General features: G+C 36.1%; 1 protein-coding gene across 2 annotated transcripts in view; it reads right to left on the reverse strand.

The window, feature by feature from the left end:
- Window positions 1-20,693, reverse strand: part of LOC127879451 (furin-like protease kpc-1) — a 96,095-nt gene that overhangs the window by 26,148 nt on the left and 49,254 nt on the right. The window contains exons 7-9 of one of the 2 annotated variants that reach the window (XM_052426289.1): window positions 17,117-17,289; window positions 11,335-11,547; window positions 13-113 (exon numbers count right to left, since the gene is read on the reverse strand). In XM_052426289.1, the coding sequence (XP_052282249.1) occupies window positions 13-113; window positions 11,335-11,547; window positions 17,117-17,289 (487 nt within the window). Of the gene's footprint in view, window positions 1-12; window positions 114-11,334; window positions 11,548-12,200; window positions 12,414-17,116; window positions 17,290-20,693 lie in introns of both variants that reach the window. The other variant, XM_052426288.1, reaches the window with a different exon arrangement.

The following is a 20,693-nucleotide window of genomic DNA, read 5'->3' on the forward strand; positions in this document are numbered from 1 at the left end:
TTAATCACTTACTTGACCTCTAGTATGAGGGCCACTATGCCTGCTGCAAGGGGGGCCGAGGCAGAGGTCCCGGTGTGAGTCTCCGTACACTTGTTGTGCAGGTCTACGGATACCTGGCATGGACACACAGAACCATGATAAGACATTGCCATCAGTAACTATATCCAAGGGTGGGGGCAACCTGAACATTCTGCCTCATATGCAAAAGTGTATAATGGTAGATGTGGGGTACTTTCATATTTATTTAATGAGTCTTTGAACACGAAAGTAACTTGCCCTAAAGTCCAACAGGTGAACGACACACATTAATAAGCTTATGATTCAAAGACAGAACTCTGCTGATACAAGATTTTTATATAATATCTAATGAATCCATTTTCCAAATAACTGATTGGTTTAAAGACTTATGTTTATAGAAAATTAGGTGATTACCGTAATTACTCTTAGTTTTCGTTTCGGACACTCTAAGTTTTCGGACACCCTCTTTTTTAGCCAAAATTATTATTATTCGTGACTCTATATTTTTTAACATAAGGATTGTCGTCCATAATTAATGACTCCAATTTTTCGGACAGTATAATTTTAGCGTTAATTTACTAGATTTCTGCCCTGTTTTGGCTTATCTGGGACCCTTCGATCATGAAGTTTTACAACCGGATTAACGTAATAAAACCTGGCATATAATGACTTGAGGGCAATGGACCATTACAATTGCGTTATTGGGAAGATTACCATGTAATCCTGTAAAACAATGGTTTCATCCAACATCATTTGAAATGATATTGTATTCAGGAAGCAGTATGGTTGTTTTTTATGACGTTTTTATATACCATTTCAGGCAAGAGATTGCAAATAAGTGAAGCTGTACTTTATATAAAGCAGGAAAAGGAGAGAACACAATAAAATTATTGCACATTTATTTATTGGTTTTATTTTATTTTAATAATTGACAAACATCCATAACATGAATGTCTCTAATTTTTCGGACACTCGTAATTTTTAAATGTTTTTCGTTTCTAAATTTTCGGACACACAAAAAAAAAAATATTTTTAAGTGTCTGAAAACTTAGAGTAATTACGGCATCAATACCCACTATATATAAATTTGATAATTGGTAAAACATATGCATTCTTAAGAAGAACATAAATTCGTCCTTAAAGCTGGTTGGGTTTTGCATTTCCTAGATAAATTAAATTTCAAACAATCACATTTGCAGTCTTATGTTGAATTAAAAAAAATACTTTGTTAACATATTGAAATAATTTTTGTTTCAATTACATCTAATGACAGAATCCATTCTTAAGTATTTTTTAACATAACAATAACAGTACCATTTAGCACTGGGGATGCACAGAAAATTGTGCAAATACAAAGCCTCAAAGATAGCAAACAAGAGATGTGTTCGTCAGAAACACAATGCCCCCTATTGTGCCGCTTTGAAAACAAATATTTAAAAAAAATGACCTTTGACCTTGAAGAATGACCTTGACCTTGAACTTCCACCACTTAAAGTCTGCAGCTTCATGAGAACGCCGCTTTGAAATTATTATTTTTTCACCCTTGTCCTTGAAGGATGACCTTGACCTTAAACTTCCACCACTTAAAATGTGCAGCTTCATGAGATACACATTCATGCCAAATATTCATGCCAAATATCAAGTTGCTATCTTCAATATTGAAAAAGTTATGGCCAATGTTAAAGTTTTTGGACGGACAGACGCCATATATTTGACATTTGACCTTGAAGGATGACCTTGACCTTCACCTTTCACCACTCAAAATGTTCAGCTCCATGAGATACACATGCATGCCAATAATCAAGTTGCTATCATCAATAGTGAAAATGTTATGGCCAATGTTAAAGTTTTTGGACGGACAGACAGACGCCATATATTAGACATTTGACCTTGAAGGATGACCTTGACCTTCACCTTTCACCACTCAAAATGTGCAGCTCCGTGAGATGAAAATGCATGCCAAATATCAAGTTGCTATCTTCAATATTGAAAAAGTCATGGCCAATGTTAAAGTTTTTCGGACGGACAGACACCATATATATGACTTTTGACCTTGAAGGATGACCTTGACCTTCACCTTTCACCACTCAAAATGTTCACCTCCATGAGATACACATGCATGCCAAATTTCAAGTTGCTATCTTCAATAGTGAAAAATGTATGGCCAATGTTAAAGTTTTGGGACGGAACGACAGACGCCATATATTAGACATTTGACCTTGAAGGATTACCTTGACCATCACCTTTCACCACTTAAAATGTGCAGCTCCGTGAGATGCACATGCATGCTAAATATCAAGTTTCTATCTTCAATAATGCAAAAGTTATAGCCAACGTTAAAGTTTTTTTCGGACAGACGGACAGACTGACATACACACATATACTGACATACACACATACTGACATACACACATACTGACATACTGACTGACAGACAGTTCAACTGCTATATGCCACCCTACCGGGGGCATAAAAATCAGATTTGAGTTTACTTTTTGTTGTGTGCTCTGTGATTATTAGTGGTATAGATTAAGTCATGTTAATTAACATTAATATGTAGTTAATTCAGAATGCATCTTGAAAATAGCCATTATATTGATAAAATAAGACTATTGCCAAGCAATATACGTCCCCTACCGGCTCTACCATTGTCAGAAAAAAAAAATGTTGCCATAGCAACCAGAATTTTTGACATGGAACAAAATGAAATGAAATGCATAATGTCTTTATTGCAATCTGTCCATGTTTCAAGTTTCATGAAAAAATATTAAGAACTTTTAAAGTTATTGCATGATCCAGAAAAGTGTGACAGACTCACAGACTGATGGACACACAGACCGCAAACCATAAGTACCCTCCGGTGAAACCACTAGGGGACAATAAGGTAAAATTTTCAAATAAATTCACTAGTCAATGCTTTAAAATGCATATTGCCAAAATGCAGATGGTATCAATTAGATTGATAATTAAAAGTAAACAAGAAACCGTCGGAGACGGGTGATGCTCCCCAAAGTTTTTTTTTGTCACAATATTGCACTATATATTCAGATAAAAGAAAACGTCTAGTAGTTGGGGGGACAAGAATTGCACTATATGTACAGTTAATGGAAAATTTCAAAGGGCAATAACTCTGTGAAAAATCATCCGATCAGAACCAGCTGATAATATGCACATCTCCTCTTAGTAGTGAAGCTTCCCATAAGGTTTAATTGAATTCCGGTCATTAATTGCTGAGAAATATCCCGGACAAAAATTGTGCACTGACTGACGGACACACGCACAGACAGACGAAGCAGCAACTATAAGCTCCCCCCCCTCCGAAACATTTTGGGGGAGCATAAAAACTGTCGCCAGAAGTTATTAATACTGCTACAAATAACTTCTTTAGTGTGACAACATTTGATCATATTCTATAAATACTTAAATGTACATTAATTTTGAGTACCAAGGTTGAAAATTTCATTACAAAGTCTCATTTAATGTCAAAGTACACCAATCTTTGCAAACTATAAATAACAAAATGTCCAACTCCAGGGGAAAATGGACTCAATGATAATATCTTACCATATCTACATGTATTTTTGATGATCATGAAAAAAAATATATATTACCTTCTAATAATATCTTTTTTGATGTTATCCTTTTTCCAATGTATTAATATTTAATGTGCAAACTTTTGGCCAAATTTTTTTTTTCATGTTTGTTAACAAACCAGGGCAGGGAATGTAATAGGTACATCTGAAAACTAGTTGTGACAATGTCCTTGTCTGCCATTAGCTTCATAATAATATTAGATATAATATAGAGGATATTTGTTGGATCCGGTGGATTATCGCTTTTAATTCACGAGTGATCATAGAAAATAATATTTTCACGAGTGGCGCAGCCACGTGTGAAAATATGTATTTTCTATGATCACGAGTGAATTAAAATCGATAATCCACCGAATCCAACAAATTTTCTTTTTATTTAATGTATTTTTCACAGTTTATATACATTGTTCAAGAGTTTAACTAAAGAATTTTGCTGGGATAATGACGTCATTTCGTAAAAAAAATGACGTCATTTCACAGAAACAATGAAAATTATTGATAATTCTCACTGATAATTTTCACTGTTTGAAACAGTGTAATTATCAGTTTTAATTCACTGATATTTCTCTATAAACCACCGGAAAGCATTAAATAAAATTTTATAATTATATGATCAGAAAGGTCAAGTAAATCTGCTGCAATATGACACAAAAAGCACAAGTGTACAATAATAGTCCGTGAGAAAAATAGACATTGAAATATGTTGGCTTCCCAACATATTAATGCACAGAACATCTGCTGCAGATGAAAAAAAGTATTAAAAGTGAATAAAGATATTATCAAAGCATCACTAAGCTGATTAAGTTGTTCTTCTTTAAATGTATTCTGTTTTCCTGAACTTTGAAAGTATATTGCAAATTTATGTCAAGGAATACTATTTTAACAAGGGCTGTTTGTAAAACACGCATGCCCCCCAAAAGGGCGTTCAGTTGTAGTGGCAGCCATTGTGTGAATACATTAGAAACCATTTTAATGCTTCAGGTCAGTGACCTTGAACTTTGACCTAGTGACCTGAAAATAAATAGAGGTCATCTGCTAGTCATGATCAATGAACCTTTGAAGTTTCATTATCCTAGGCCTCAGCGTTCTTGAGTTATCACCTGGAAACCATTTGATGGACGGACTGACAGACGGACCAACAAACAGACCAACATATGCAAAACAATATACCCCCCCTCTTCTTCGAAGGGGAGCATAATAAGTAACATTTTCTAACTGGATAAATAAAATTTTCAATTTATAACATGAATTAAAAATATCTTTTATGTATATACTTGTATTATCTTCTATTTTGGATAACTATGTTGTTGTTTTTTATTCTATGACACTGCAATTCTACTGCATTTGATCCAGGTCACCCACAAAAATACCAGAAAGAGTTCAATACAGAGTTTCTAAAGAATGTGTATCTAGGGACAGTGAGTGCCTTAAATTAAACAAATCTAAACCACAATATGTCTAGACAGCTATATGTAAGTTTAGTCCAATGTCAGGGACTTGATTGAGGTGAAGTGTGAGGGGAGGAAGATTCTATTGAATGATTTAGGAAAACTGAGATGCTGCTGCCATAACTGGGTGACAAACCTAGCTTGTACAACACACATAGAAAACTGAGATGCTGCCATAACTGGGTGACAAACCTAGCTTGTACAACAGACATAGAAAACTGAGATGCTGCCATAACTGGGTGACAAACCTAGCTTGTACAACAGACATAGAAAACTGAGATGCTGCCATAACTGGGTGACAAACCTAGCCTGTACAACACACATAGAAAACTGAGATGCTGCCATAACTGGGTGATAAACCTAGCTTGTACAACAGACATAGAAAACTGAGATGCTGCCATAACTGGGTGACAAACCTAGCTTGTACAACAGACATAGAAAACTGAGATGCTGCCATAACTGGGTGACAAACCTAGCTTGTACAACACACATAGAAAACTGAGATGCTGCCATAACTGGGTGACAAACCTAGCCTGTACAACAGACATAGAAAACTGAGATGCTGCCATAACTGGGTGACAAACCTAGCTTGTACCACACACATAGAAAACTGAGATGCTGTCATAACTGGGTGACAAACCTAGCTTGTACAACAGACATGGAAAACTGAGATGCTGCCATAACTGGGTGACAAACCTAGCTTGTACAACACACATAGAAAACTGAGATGCTGCTGCCATAACTGGGTGACAAACCTAGCTTGTACAACACACATAGAAAACTGAGATGCTGCCATAACTGGGTGACAAACCTAGCTTGTACAACACACATAGAAAACTGAGATGCTGCCATAACTAGGTGACAAACCTAGCCTGTACAACAGACATAGAAAACTGAGATGCTGCCATAACTGGGTGACAAACCTAGCTTGTACAACACACATAGAAAACTGAGATGCTGCCATAACAGGGTGACAAACCTAGCTTGTACAACAGACATAGAAAACTGAGATGCTGCCATAACTGGGTGACAAACCTAGCTTGTACAACACACATAGAAAACTGAGATGCTGCCATAACTGGGTGACAAACCTAGCTTGTACAACACACATAGAAAACTGAGATGCTGCCATAACTGGGTGACAAACCTAGCTTGTACAACACACATAGAAAACTGAGATGCTGCTGCCATAACTGGGTGACAAACCTAGCTTGTACAACACACATAGAAAACTGAGATGCTGCCATAACTGGGTGACAAACCTAGCCTGTACAACACACATAGAAAACTGAGATGCTGCCATAACTGGGTGACAAACCTAGCTTGTACAACACACATAGAAAACTGAGATGCTGCCATAACTGGGTGACAAACCTAGCCTGTACAACAGACATAGAAAACTGAGATGCTGCCATAACTGGGTGACAAACCTAGCTTGAACAACACACATCAAAAACTGAGATGCTGCCATAACTGGGTGACAAACCTAGCTTGTACAACAGACATAGAAAACTGAGATGCTGCTGCCATAACTGGGTGACAAACCTAGCTTGTACAACACACATAGAAAACTGAGATGCTGCCATAACTGGGTGACAAACCTAGCTTGTACAACAGACATAGAAAACTGAGATGCTGCCATAACTGGGTGACAAACCTAGCTTGTACAACACACATAGAAAACTGAGATGCTGCCATAACTGGGTGACAAACCTAGCTTGAACAACAGACATAGAAAACTGAGATGCTGCCATAACTGGGTGACAAACCTAGCTTGTACAACACACATAGAAAACTGAGATGCTGCCATAACTGGGTGACAAACCTAGCTTGTACAACACACATAGAAAACTGAGATGCTGCTGCCATAACTGGGTGACAAACCTAGCTTGTACAACACACATAGAAAACTGAGATGCTGCCATAACTGGGTGACAAACCTAGCCTGTACAACAGACATAGAAAACTGAGATGCTGCCATAACTGGGTGACAAACCTAGCTTGAACAACACACATAGAAAACTGAGATGCTGCCATAACTGGGTGACAAACCTAGCTTGTACAACAGACATAGAAAACTGAGATGCTGCTGCCATAACTGGGTGACAAACCAAGCTTGTACAACACACATAGAAAACTGAGATGCTGCCATAACTGGGTGACAAACCTAGCTTGTACAACAGACATAGAAAACTGAGATGCTGCCATAACTGGGTGACAAACCTAGCTTGTACAACACACATAGAAAACTGAGATGCTGCCATAACTGGGTGACAAACCTAGCTTGAACAACAGACATAGAAAACTGAGATGCTGCCATAACTGGGTGACAAACCTAGCTTGTACAACAGACATAGAAAACTGAGATGCTGCCATAACTGGGTGACAAACCTAGCCTGTACAACACACATAGAAAACTGAGATGCTGCCATAACTGGGTGACAAACCTAGCTTGTACAACAGACATAGAAAACTGAGATGCTGCCATAACTGGGTGACAAACCTAGCCTGTACAACACACATAGAAAACTGAGATGCTGCCATAACTGGGTGACAAACCTAGCTTGTACAACACACATAGAAAACTGAGATGCTGCCATAACTGGGTGACAAACCTAGCTTCTACAAAATACATAGAAATTAACACTTCATACAATGAACATCATAAAAAGATTCATTTCTCAAAACTTTTGTTCAATATCAAAAAGTAGATATGTAAGGATGCAAATTTAACAATAAAAGTAGTAATTTCTGTAATTCTCTTCGTTTCCCTTTTTTGCTCAACACTCAACATGGTCAACACTCGTCTTTAAATGAACTTCAATCATGTAATATGCAGAGAGGCTTTGAATCCAATTTATCGAGCTGCTGATAAAATATGCTGTAAATTTCTTTTTCCTACCGTAAACACCCATTTTTGACATAAATTTCCGTGAATGACACCTGGGTAAATGTGATCCAAGGAAAGCTCACACCCCTGAATGTAGTGTATAAAAAAATGTCAATACCAGTACCAGTATTACAGTCATATAATTATGTTAATAAATGGATGATAAAGGGAAAATCTAAGTTAACTGTAAAATCCTGTCAATACTTTGTTACATAGAAAAGTCTTACTGAAAAAGTGATTAAAATTAAAATTACGTCAGTTTTGTTCTTAATTTTAACATACAACTGTTTTACATATTATTTTAGTTAAATAACATAAGAACTATTTTAAATAAAAATATTTGAAAGAATCTCTATTAATGATTCTCAACACACTTGAGCTAAAATAACAAAGTTTAAACAACAGTTCACTGTCAACTGCGTGCCTGCTTGTCTTTATTATTGCTCATTACTGAGCAGTTTGTGTCAGGGTCTATCACAAGATGTTACCACTTACCAAGTCCCACACTTTCATGGGATTTTAAAAACCTCATGTACAATCATTGCCAAATGTAACCACTCTATAAAAGTTGCTCAATTATATAAGAAAGACTGACTTAATAACAAGAATGTTCATGAAAATTAAAAAGGTTAATTACTTTAAACTATCAGATTTTTCTTCAAGGTGATAATTTTGAGGTATAATAAGCAAATGGTTAATAACTAAAATACACAAAGCATTTGTTCTACCAACGAAATGGACACAAGCGTTTCAATTAGCCTTAAGTTTTCTATGCAATTGAACTTAACCCTTTGCATGCTGGGAAATTTGTCGTCTGCTAAAATGTTGTCTGCTAAATTTCTAAAATGAGCATTTTCTTTTATTTTTTTTCAAAGAAAACTATCAGAATAGCAAACAGTTTGGATCCTGATGAGACGCCAAGTTTTGTGGCGTCTCATCTGGATCCAAACTGTTTGCAAAGGCCTTCAAAATCCGGTTCCAGCGCTCAAAGGGTTAATAAATAGCTTTTAACTAATTGTTGCCCTGAGACTTTACTTTTTTTCTATGAAAAAAAATACACGGAGTGGTCATGTGAGATATGATAGTTCAAAATAATCTACAATTATAAGTTGAACATATTTTTTAATGATGAATTCAGATTCCTACATACTGGCTCTACATTTAAACTAAAATTCATAAATCAGAAGAAAATATAAATACTTCAAAGAAGTCATTTAAAAATTCCAAGCACAGGTGGAATGATTCAGTGTTTGGCAAAATACATTTATCTATATGTTTTAATAATTCTAATCATTAAAATGTGAAACAATATTTTGAAGGGACAGCAAAACTAGTGTTAAATGTTTTACAACATATCTAAAATAGTTTGGGATTTTTTTATTTTAAAGACTAATATATATTAATAAGGCAGTATTTTGTCTGTGTTTGGGCAATCTGGCGTTTAATTATTATTCATTCATTAACGTTCTATAATAGTATCACAATGTGTTTCATTAAATATTGCTAAAAAGGTTACCAAATTATAATTTGAAGAATATTAGCTGTGTTTAAATTAATTACCAAGATGGAATTAGTGTTTGTGCAAAATATGTCGGTTTTATGGAGTATTATCAGCATTTACATACAGACATAAACTTATATATATAACAAATTGTTTTAATACAAATATTTTTGTGGTATAGAAAGAGTTCAGCATATAAGACAGAAATTAAACAATCGTTACCCATGACAATTTAGATTAGGTTTGTAGCCTAATTGGACAATCATTTGATTTAAAAAAAACATACATTTTTCATGATAGCAATGAAATGGTATTTTTTGGTAATCAATTAAAAACTTGTTTGTTAACGGTGATTTGGGATTTAATTATGTCCTTTTCCTAACAGTATGCATCAAATACCCCAAATTACACAATATTTGGTGCATTTTTATTTAATTTTCAAATGTTAAACAAATTTAAAAATATTTATGTTTTTTTCCCTTTGTCTATAAATTGCTGGGTAATGTATTTATTGATGCGTTGGTTTCTGGAAGGGAAACAAACACTTTCTGTTGATAAGGCTTTAAAGCAGCTGATCATATATATGTGGGAATATAAGAGTATTCTAACTTATATTGTAATATGGAGATAATGTTGTAGCAATATTTTAGGCATTCAATATGTGTTCAAATAAAATAATATAATATATATAGAGGTTGAAGCATGTTGAACACAAGTACAACTGCAAAGTTACATTTAAATGTTAAATTACCTCATTTTTATTTATTAAGCAAATCAAAACCATAACCCAAAAATCACAGCCAGCAAACAAACCGACTTAAGAATTGTACAAATAATATTTATCACATCACGCTCAGTAATAAATAGTTACACCTTATGTCTTACAAAATTATGCTTACATGGTAATGTACACATGAGATTTATTACAAACATTTAATAAACGTTCAGAAATGAAGTAGATATATGTGTAATATGAACCATGTCATGTGAAAACTGGTCTTATGCCATAGTGGGCAAGGGTAGCAAAAGACTAGTCTAGTGTCCGCAATTAAGTCACGCAAGCTTTCAATGTCTCATAATAGGACCGGGAAGCTCCTTACCAGACTGCGTGGCCACCATAAAGCATAGGACCCAATTCTTCACGTGACTTGGCTCATATACAATAATTGAAGGCAGAAAGACCGATTATAAGTCAATTTTCCAAACAAAGCATACTGATTATTTACTCAACAAATGCTGGTACCTGTGGAAAATATACTATGCTTACATTGATTGACATGTTAATTTAGTCATAGGATACCAAGGTTACAGGCACAGCTATTGATGTTACGTGTATGCAATAATAGGCGTATCAACGCCTTCTAATTAATGTTTACAAATAAATCTTTATACAAGTGTTGGAATAGTTAATATAGTGAAAAAAGGTGTGAGAAAAGTTAACAAAGCATAATCAATCCATCAAACAAACAGACGCCCTCTTTACACACCAAAGCTGGGAACTGAAAACAAACAACACCGAAAACAGTACCCATTTAAGAACGCTTCACGGGTCTAATAAAACACACCATAAGCAGCCTTTGGAACAACCACACAGTTTTGTCTTTTACAGTTTGTATTTCCAAAAACCATTCCTTAAGACAGAGATAGTTTTAAAATTCAGCCTGTCTCAAACTCACTACCAAAACAAAGTGAAATTTAGCCTTTATTAAGTTTTCTAGCATGTCCATGATTTGATGGTAAGATTCTGTGAAGAGAAATACACTCAGTGTTAATAAGGCCAAAATGAGTTAAATAAGTGAGGAAAGTGATAAAATGAAGCAAAGGAATTAGGCGGAGCAAACTTCAGAGGTGACCCTTTGCCCACTTGTGCACAATCAGACTTACAACTTTTTTCTCACCGCCCCCTCCGCTACTAAACGTAGTAGCGAGAGTTGAGGCGCATTCTTCCAAATAGAACGGCTTCTCGATATGCTCTGAGACGCCACTTATGCTCATTGTGAAGATGCTATTTGTATAGCCATCGCACGAACAACTGTCCTGCTGCCTACCTCCGTTGCCGCTGGCCCAAACAAATATTGCACCTTTGCCATTACGGCCCTGTTGGCATGAAATACCCCAAAGAATATTGAAAAAACAGAAAGCAAAACAATACAATTTGTATTTGAGTTGCATACTTTTCTTCAAATTGCAAGATGATGTTTTGGTCCTAGAGAAATATCCTCTTTGCATACTTTCATCTTTATCAGTTAAAGTTTATGACACACAGGTAATTTTCCTTTGAAATGTAACAAACAACATGATGAAAGAAGGACCGACAATAGTCTTGCATATCAAGAAAAGTGTGCGGCCAAGTACAAACAGACACACACACACACAATCATGACACAATGCTACACAGTGCAGAGTGTGTATGAATGCATACCATTGTTCTTTTTAAACTTGAAAGATTGAGCCTTTCTTATATATAGTAACTGATACAAATTTATATTACCCACTTCAAAACGTCTGCTTTCAATTGCCTTTATCATTATAAAATAGTTTAACCTATCCCTTACTTTTATGTTTTTCAATATCACTTTCTTTAAGATATATTTTTTGCAACAAATCAATACACCAAAATGCTCCCATGCCCTTTCATTTCAAGAAAAAACAAAGGTATGCATGATGCGTGCCTACATTAATATACACATGAGCACAGTTGACCTCACTGGGGTCAAACCAGTTAGAGTAGCCTCCCTTGTGTCACTTACTATCTGTTTCTCAGCGTACGTGCCGCTGCTGTAGGTGGTGGCCAGGGTGGACGAGCATTCCTCCAGGTACCAGGGCTTCCTCCCCTCCTGCGAGATGCTACTGATGGACAGCGTGTAAATGCTGTTCGTATAGCCGTCGCAATTACAACTGTCATGCTGGTTACCCCCATTACCCGAGGCCCAGACAAAGATCGAACCCTTGCCATTTCGACCCTAAAACGTAGTTCATTGGTAAACACAGAGGACGATGTTTTGGATGACCAGATCATTTGAAAAACTATGCTGCAGTGCAACTGTTTCAAAGCTAAAGTATACAAGAGGGCCTGAAAGGCCCAAAGTCGCTCACCTGAGATAACAAGATATTATTGGGACAAATCTTCTGATCAAGTTTCACAAAGATCGGAAAATAAATGTGGCCTCTAGAGTGTTAACAAAGTTTTACTATAGCCATATAAGGAAAAATGCCCCGCCCCCTGGCAGCCATGTTTTTCAACCAACCGGCATCATTTTTGAACTCGTCCAAGATATTATTGGGATGAATCTTCTGACCAAGTTTCATGAAGATCGGACAGTAAATGTGGCCTCTAGAGTGTTAACAAGATTTTACTATAGCCATATAAGGAAAAATGCCCCGCCCCTTGGAAGCCTTTTTTTTCAAGCAAACATAATTATTTTCGAACTTATCCAAGATATCATTGAGACCAATCTTCTTACCAATTTTCATGAAGATTAGACACTAAATGTGGCCTCTAGAGTGTTAACAAGATTTTACTATAGCCATACATAGCCATATAAGGAAAAATGCCCCGCCCCTTGTGGCCATGTTTTTAAAGCAACCAAAACCATTTTTGAACTCATCAAAGATATCATTGGGACAAATCTTCTGACCAAGTTTCATGATGATCGGAAAATAAATGTGACCTCTAGAGTGTTAACAAGGTTTTACTATAGCCATATAAGGAAAATAGCCCCACTCCCGGTGTGGCCATGTTTTTCAACCAACCGGCATCATTTTTGAACTCCTCCAAGATATTATTAGGATGAATCTTCTGAACAAGTTTCATGAAGATCGGGCTATAAATGTGGCCTCTAGAGTGTTAACAAGATTTTACTATAGCCTAATAAAACCATATAAGGAAAAATGCCCCGCCCCTTGGCGGCCATGTTTTTCATGCAAACGTAACCATTTTCCAACTCATCCAAGATATCATTAAGACAAATCTTCTGACCATATTTCATTAAAATGGGCAATAAATGTGGCCTCTAGAGAGTTAACAAGGTTTTAGTATAGCCATATAAGGAAAAATGCCCAGCCCCCTGGCGGCCATGTTTTTCAACCAACCGGCATCATTTTCGAACTAATCCAAGATATTATTGGGATGAATCTTCTGATCAAGTTTCATTAAGATTGGACAATAAATGTGGCCTCTAGAGTGTTAAAAAGATTTTACTATAGCCATATAATGAAAAATGCCCCGCCCCTTGGCAGCCATGTTTTTCAAGCAAAGGTTACCATTTTTGAACTCATCCAAGATATCAGTGGGACAAATCTTCTGAGCAAGTTTCATGAAGATCGGAAAATAAATGTGGCCTCTAGAGTGTTAACAAGGTTTTACTATAGCCATATAAGGAAAAATGCCCCGCCCCCTGGCGGCCATGTTTTTCAACCAACTGGCATCATTTTCGAACTCGTCCGAGATATTATTGGGATGAATCTTCTGACCAAGTTTTATGAAGTTCAGACAATAAATGTGGCCTCTAGAGTGTTAACAAGATTTTACTATAGCCATATATAGCCATATAAGGAAAAATGCCCCGCCCCTTGGGAGCCATGTTTTTCAAGCAAACGTTACCATTTTCGAACTCATCCAAGATATCATTGAAACCAATCTTCTGACCAAATTTTATGAAGATTGGAAATAAATGTGGCCTCTAGAGAGTTAACAAGGCAAATGTTGACGCCGCACAACGCACAACAGATGACAGACAAAAAGCGATCACAAAAGCTCACCATGAGCACGTTGTGCTCAGGTGAGCTAAAAAGGCATGTCACAGTGTGTCACATATGATCCTGAAGCAAATATTTGTCTAGTGGAGTGGGGGGACTACATTGCTTAACAATGTGCAGTTAAAAAGTTGATCTTTAAATGTTAAATACAGAAAAGAAAATTCATGACCTTTCACCTTGAATTGCGACTTTGACATTTAACCTGGAAGCATAAGCATTGTACAGGACACAAAATTAGAATAATATATTAAAGAAATCCTTTTAAACATTAAAAGTCACACAACGGAAACAAAATTACAGGAAATTTGATCTTTCATTGTGACCTTAACCTTTCAAATAGGATTATGGTAGCTGTTCTCTACAGATTGTTTAGTGAACGGTATACTCCATGACTTTAAAGTTATATTAACCCTTTACCACATAGATACATATTTTGACATATTTTGATGCATTTGCACACCTGTAGAAAGTCAACTCTAATTCAATACCTTTCTTACTAAATTCAAGTTTTGAAGGCTTCATTTGCAACCCTTAGTTACTGATAAACAGCAAACAGCATAAAACCTGAACAGACTGTGAGTTACTTGCAGGCTGTTCTGGTTTTATGCTGGTTGCAAAAGCCATTTTCACTTTGCTTCTTAAATGGGGGAGAGGATTAATATCTTCCAAGGTATGTAAAAGAATTGAGAGGAACTGAACATTTACTAAACCTGACCTTAAGCTGTCACAATGACCTTTCACCGCAGAGCATGGAAGTTGTATGCAACATATTGTTTTTTCATGGGGACTAAGAATCTATAGTTATATAATATAAAATATTTCCAGGCCTATTAAAGATACAAAGCAGAAACTAAAATTCATGACCTTTGGCCATAAAATGATACCTTGACCTTTCACCCGAATTCATGGGAGGACAAATTGTCTGGTCATGGGGAATAACAATTCAAACCTATACTTCAATCATTCCAAGAGAATAATTGTTAAACAAACAGATTAACACAAACACACTAAGACCACCCCCCACATACAGAGGGAAGGTGCAACCGCTATATGCCCTCCGACACAATTTTGGTTTGTTTTTTTTAGCTCAGGTCAAGGATATATGAACAGAATTATACAAGGTTTCTGCACAACTCTCAAAGTTGCTCAAGCAATAAAATTACTATTTAACACAAAATGAACCCTTTGCCATAAGGCCATTGTCAGTATCTGCTCAAAGAAACCAAATACATGTACTGATTTTAACTCTTTCAGTGCTGGAACCGAATTTTGAAGGCCATTGCAAACACTTTGGATCCAGATAAGACGCCACAGATCCAAACTGTTTGCTATTCTGATAGTATTCTTTGAAAAAAAATCAAAGAAAATGCTAATTTAAAAAATTCAGCAGACAACATTTTATCAGGCCACAAATTTCCCAGCATGCAAAGGGTTAACCAGGAGACAGACTGAGTGAATAGTCAAGCTAAAAATAAGTTCAGTATGGTTAAACATCCATTACAATTTCTCAGGATTATACTAATGTCCTTACTATGTATAAAATGTGCAACATCCAGTATAATACAAGGATCTGTGAACATCTAAAACAGTACAATCAAAATTAATAGATTGACTGTGGTTGTCACAAATTAACTTAATTTTTTTATTTAGGATATATATATATATATATACACACATTTCATTATATAATATAATAAAGAACATATAAACTTGTTATATTCCCTCAATTCATTTACACATCAATAAAATACAAGGATTATAAAATTCTCAAACATCAATGTAATGTATACAACAGCTGATACAACTGATCTGATTGGGCGCTTATTTCATCAAATCTTTAAATAGAAACATATGCCGAAATTCATTTGATAATTTCAAACATTTGTGTATGACATTCTATGGGACTCTTATTGTCAATATTAACCAGAATTCGCTTTTAAAATGGAAATCAGGCATATGCGGGATTATCTAGTAATGGATAAAGACGGAAGAAGTTGCATATTTATGACTAAGACAGTTGAAACGTATGTATCGGGGAATCGAGAGACTCAGAAAAATACGACGATTACATTACAATCAGTTATGAGTTCTCCATAGCTTCAAACTGTTAATTGCATAATCAAAAACACAACTATCACTCCTCAAGGTGCGGTATCATATAGCTAGGTGCGAACACTGTTTTGTTTTATGCGCAGCATTTAAAGACAAAAAAAACCTTTCAGGGACATGGGTGTGAAATACATGTTGACATTTTAAAAAGGATACTCAATTATATCTGCCAACAATGCTAATAATCCCATATTGCTATAATCTCTGTGAAGATTATATATGTACATGTAACGTAGGAAAATAGTTCTTCACCACGTTGACCGGGAACGCGGTGAATCGCAGTGAATCACCGCGAAGATTATATTTATCGCATTTGCGGTGATCATGCTCTACCTAGCATGATGAAACGCGCGAGATTGCAGTGATTTTTCACCCAAAATAAATAATGACCACCGCGTGTCGGTGATTTAGGCAAAAATTGCGGGCCGCGTAGTGTAGTTAATACTGAACTTGATATTCAGTGACTAATTATGATTGGCCAAATCACTAAAACTGAAAACAAATTCTATTATCAACCATATGAACCTTTCTCTGAAAAAAACAAGTTTAATGCATGTATGTAAAGTGTCGTTCTAGATAAACATGTGCAGTCTGGGCAGGCTAATCAGGGACACCACTTTCCGCTTTAATGTTTTTTTCATCTAAAGGAAGTCTATTCTAAGCAAAAATCTAGTCAATGTGGAAAGTTTTGTCCTTGATTAGCCTGAGCAGACAGCACAGGCTAATCTAGGAAGACTCTTAGCGCCCTTAATCCTGTTTTCACAGAGCAAGGCTCATTTATTTTGATGGGCCAACTCACCAAGGTCACGCCCTCTATGAAGGCCTTCTTGGCGAGGACGCCAGGCCCGTCCACCACCCGCCCATCATCGTCCGGTCCCCAGCTGGCCGAGTAGATGTCAATGTGGCTGCGATTGTGGCTCAGTGACTGGGCCTCCACGGCGTCATACACGTCCCCATCCAGCATTCTCACACCTGGGGCATATATGAGAGGTGAACAGGCCATTGTTTGCTTTCTATTGTATAAACTGTTAGTAAAATAACGTTCCAGAACTGTAGCTCTGGAACAATTCTACTGATTTTCTTAATAGTTAACTTCAAAGGTGTTCTATTCGATAATATTTGTGAATTCAAGAATGAAAGCTTACTGTCATTTTCAGTAAATATCAGCGCTACATCATCATTCAAATAAAAAAAATTCGGCTGTGATAGAACAAACTCATACATCCAGAATTAAATTACGGTGATTTTACAACACCTAAACAGTCAGGTATTTTTTTAAATGCTGAATACAAAGTAACAGAAGTATGCTTCTTTAACTTTGTGAAGGCTAGTTTATATCTTTAAATGACCACATCTATAGTTTCATTAAAAATGGTTAGGTGTGTAAATATTGTTCAATATCTAATATCTTGTTTCAAAACATAAGGAAATCCTTAAAATAGTGCTGCTGGTAGTGATTCTGCATGAATCTTGGTGATAATCAGCAAAATATATTCAACTGCATTGGTATTACGAACTGCATGATGGCAAAGCCTACAAAAAGAAAACTAGCCCATTTGAATTTATTGGTATTCTGATTTGAGTTGGTATAAAAAAGGTAAAGGTTAAAGTAACAATCAAATTCGTTGAATTGATATCCCCGGCCAATATGATTCTGGACACAAAAGTGTTATATTTGACACTCAAAAAAGCATTTTTTCAAGATACAAAGGGCCATAACTCCTTTATTATATAATTATGTACAATGCCATTTGGCGTGCATCATCCTCTTATCCGTATATATACTCAAACCAAGTTTCAATGAAATCCGCCAAAGAACTTCCAAGATATGGCTTCGGAAACAAAAAAGCATTTTTCCAAGATACAAAGGGCCATAACTCTCCCCCGGGTTTGATTGGACAAAATCCAAGGGAAGTAATAAAGCTTTAAAGCGCGTGAACACACGATTTGGCCGCCGCAGACTAATAATCTGGCCGTGGCGTAGCCGCGGATTATGTTTGTGCCGCTTTGGCTGTACTGTATGTAAGGACATAAGTCCACTGGTATTTAATGAAAACTAGCATTCACAAATTAGAACAGGTAACAAATGGTAATTATATCAAGAGATGTGTTCGTCAGAAACACAATGCCCCCTATTGCGCCGCTTTGAAATAAAATTGCCATTTATCATTTGGCGGGTATAAAATTCATCTCCCTTTAAAGCTTATTACTTCCCTTGAATTTTTGTCCAATCCAACCAGGGGGGGGGGGGGGGGTCTCACAATTATTCCCTTTGGGCATTACCGGCGAAAACCGGGATATATCCTAGCTAGTCCGGGGTTGACCGGGACTCTGCCAGGTTGTTGTACGGTTTCATCCGGGGCAGCATCGAGAAATAGTGTTTGCGTTAAAAATTTGTATGCATCATCCCGGTTCTCGCTGGTTGACCAGCTTTAGCAAACCGGGATAGACCGGGGCTCAACCGGCAATAGTGAGACTTGGGCTTTAAAAATGGGAAAATGGGGTTTAATACATAATATAATATATATTAGCCTTTGCAGTCTGCACAAGATTATCAGGGACAACACTTACCCCCTGGACATAATTGTAGGTTAGAAGAGACCTCCTTTAAAAATTCTTTTAAAGCAGACTGTGTCTTCACTAATTAGCCTATGTGGACTGCACAGGCTAATCTGAAACAACCCTTTATGTTCTTGCATTGAGCCTGGTTTTCCCAGGGCCCTGCTCAAATACAAAATTAACAGCTCAAGGAATTATTTTTTTGACATGAACTTCTGCTCTCTGTTACAACTGGCAAACATGGTCACTCCTCATCAAAAGGAAATGCAGTCAATAAATGGGTGTTTCTTACACAATATTATTGTTTATTCACCTTTCTTTCAAAGATTCTCTTCATTAGTTTTAGGTTTTTAGGGGGAAGGTTCAACCACCCCCGGAATGAAATTCCACATCGCGAAAACTTGTAATTTTGAAAATACGCATGTTTACTCTCCCGCAATATCAAAACATTATTCGGCGCCCTCCAGAATAAATTCTTACGGTAAACAAAGTATATTCTGATGGTTTTAAGATCGATAAAATGCTGATTATTGCTGCTTTTTCAAAATATTAAATACCATTTTGTTCATTTCCCTATCCGAACAAATAGAATTGTATGTTAATTTGTGTATCAATCACAGCGAAGTCCAGAGACATTTTCTGGAGACATTTGCGGATCGCAAATCGATTTTTTGATGCGACAACAGGTTTTTGTCATCGATCTGGGCATCTAGAAAAATTGAAATTTTCAATATGTTGCTATTTTTATCACGGTTTCGAGTCGTCCCATAAAATAATGATGAAATTATCGGTTTATTATGAACATGTAAAGTTGTTTTATTGATGAAAATGGCTTTCCACCAGTATTTCACAATAAGCTGGCCAGGATTTTTAACTGATCCGACGGATCAACCAAATTTATAGTTTCACTGGTCCTCCCTACTTTTAACTGACCCCGGGTCAACGGACCACCGTTAGTGTCGAGCCCTGATTATGCACATAATTGAAAATACAGGGCATGTGAAATGGACAGATTTTCACTCACACAGTCCATCAACACAATAAACATGAGATATAATGTGCGTTCACTCTCTATAGGAAACAGCTAACCATTTTACATTATTAAGCACTGGTACCATTTACTACAGTGTGAATCATGCAAATACTGTCGAACAAAATATTATGTTCAATATTCAAGTTTGGGTAATATAGCAAGTCAATTGTAAGAACTAAAACAGCTTTCAATTGTAATGCTTAATGTATCCTGTTCAAAACTTGTATGGACTTCATTTACTTGCAATATTAAAATATGTCAGCATTGGTCTATTCTTTAACTTAACCTTAAAGTGTTTTATCAGAATTGTAAAAATGAATTATTCTTACTCCCAAAGTACACTGAAATGCAAAGGAAATGTAAACAAAGTCCATTACAGTTGTTTAATAGGTACATATTTTTATATCAGAGTTGTTCGCAAGTCATAAAAGGTAACAATGTAGAACTTAACTATAAACAAGGAACAAACACAGTTAAATTTCACTTAATTTTTTTTTACAAGATGATTCATTCAATAGACACACGTGCCCAGAGACGTCCAAGTAGGTCATGTCAAGGTCAAAATGAGGTCAGATAATGTGCATGTGCCAAGTGTTAAGTATTAAAGCCCTTTAGTAAGTAGCATTTACGTATTAACTGAACAATCACATTGGATTAACCAATACTTTTGACCATCTGAGATATTATATTAGTATTAACTCAAAACAAGGTCAATGTCAAGGTCAAAGTAAGGTCAGGTGTTGTGGGTGTGTTGAGTGTTCATAGATAAAGTACATGCAAGTTT

The sequence above is a fragment of the Dreissena polymorpha genome, chromosome 4, assembly GCF_020536995.1.
Source record: "Dreissena polymorpha isolate Duluth1 chromosome 4, UMN_Dpol_1.0, whole genome shotgun sequence".
NCBI lineage: Eukaryota > Metazoa > Mollusca > Bivalvia > Myida > Dreissenidae > Dreissena > Dreissena polymorpha.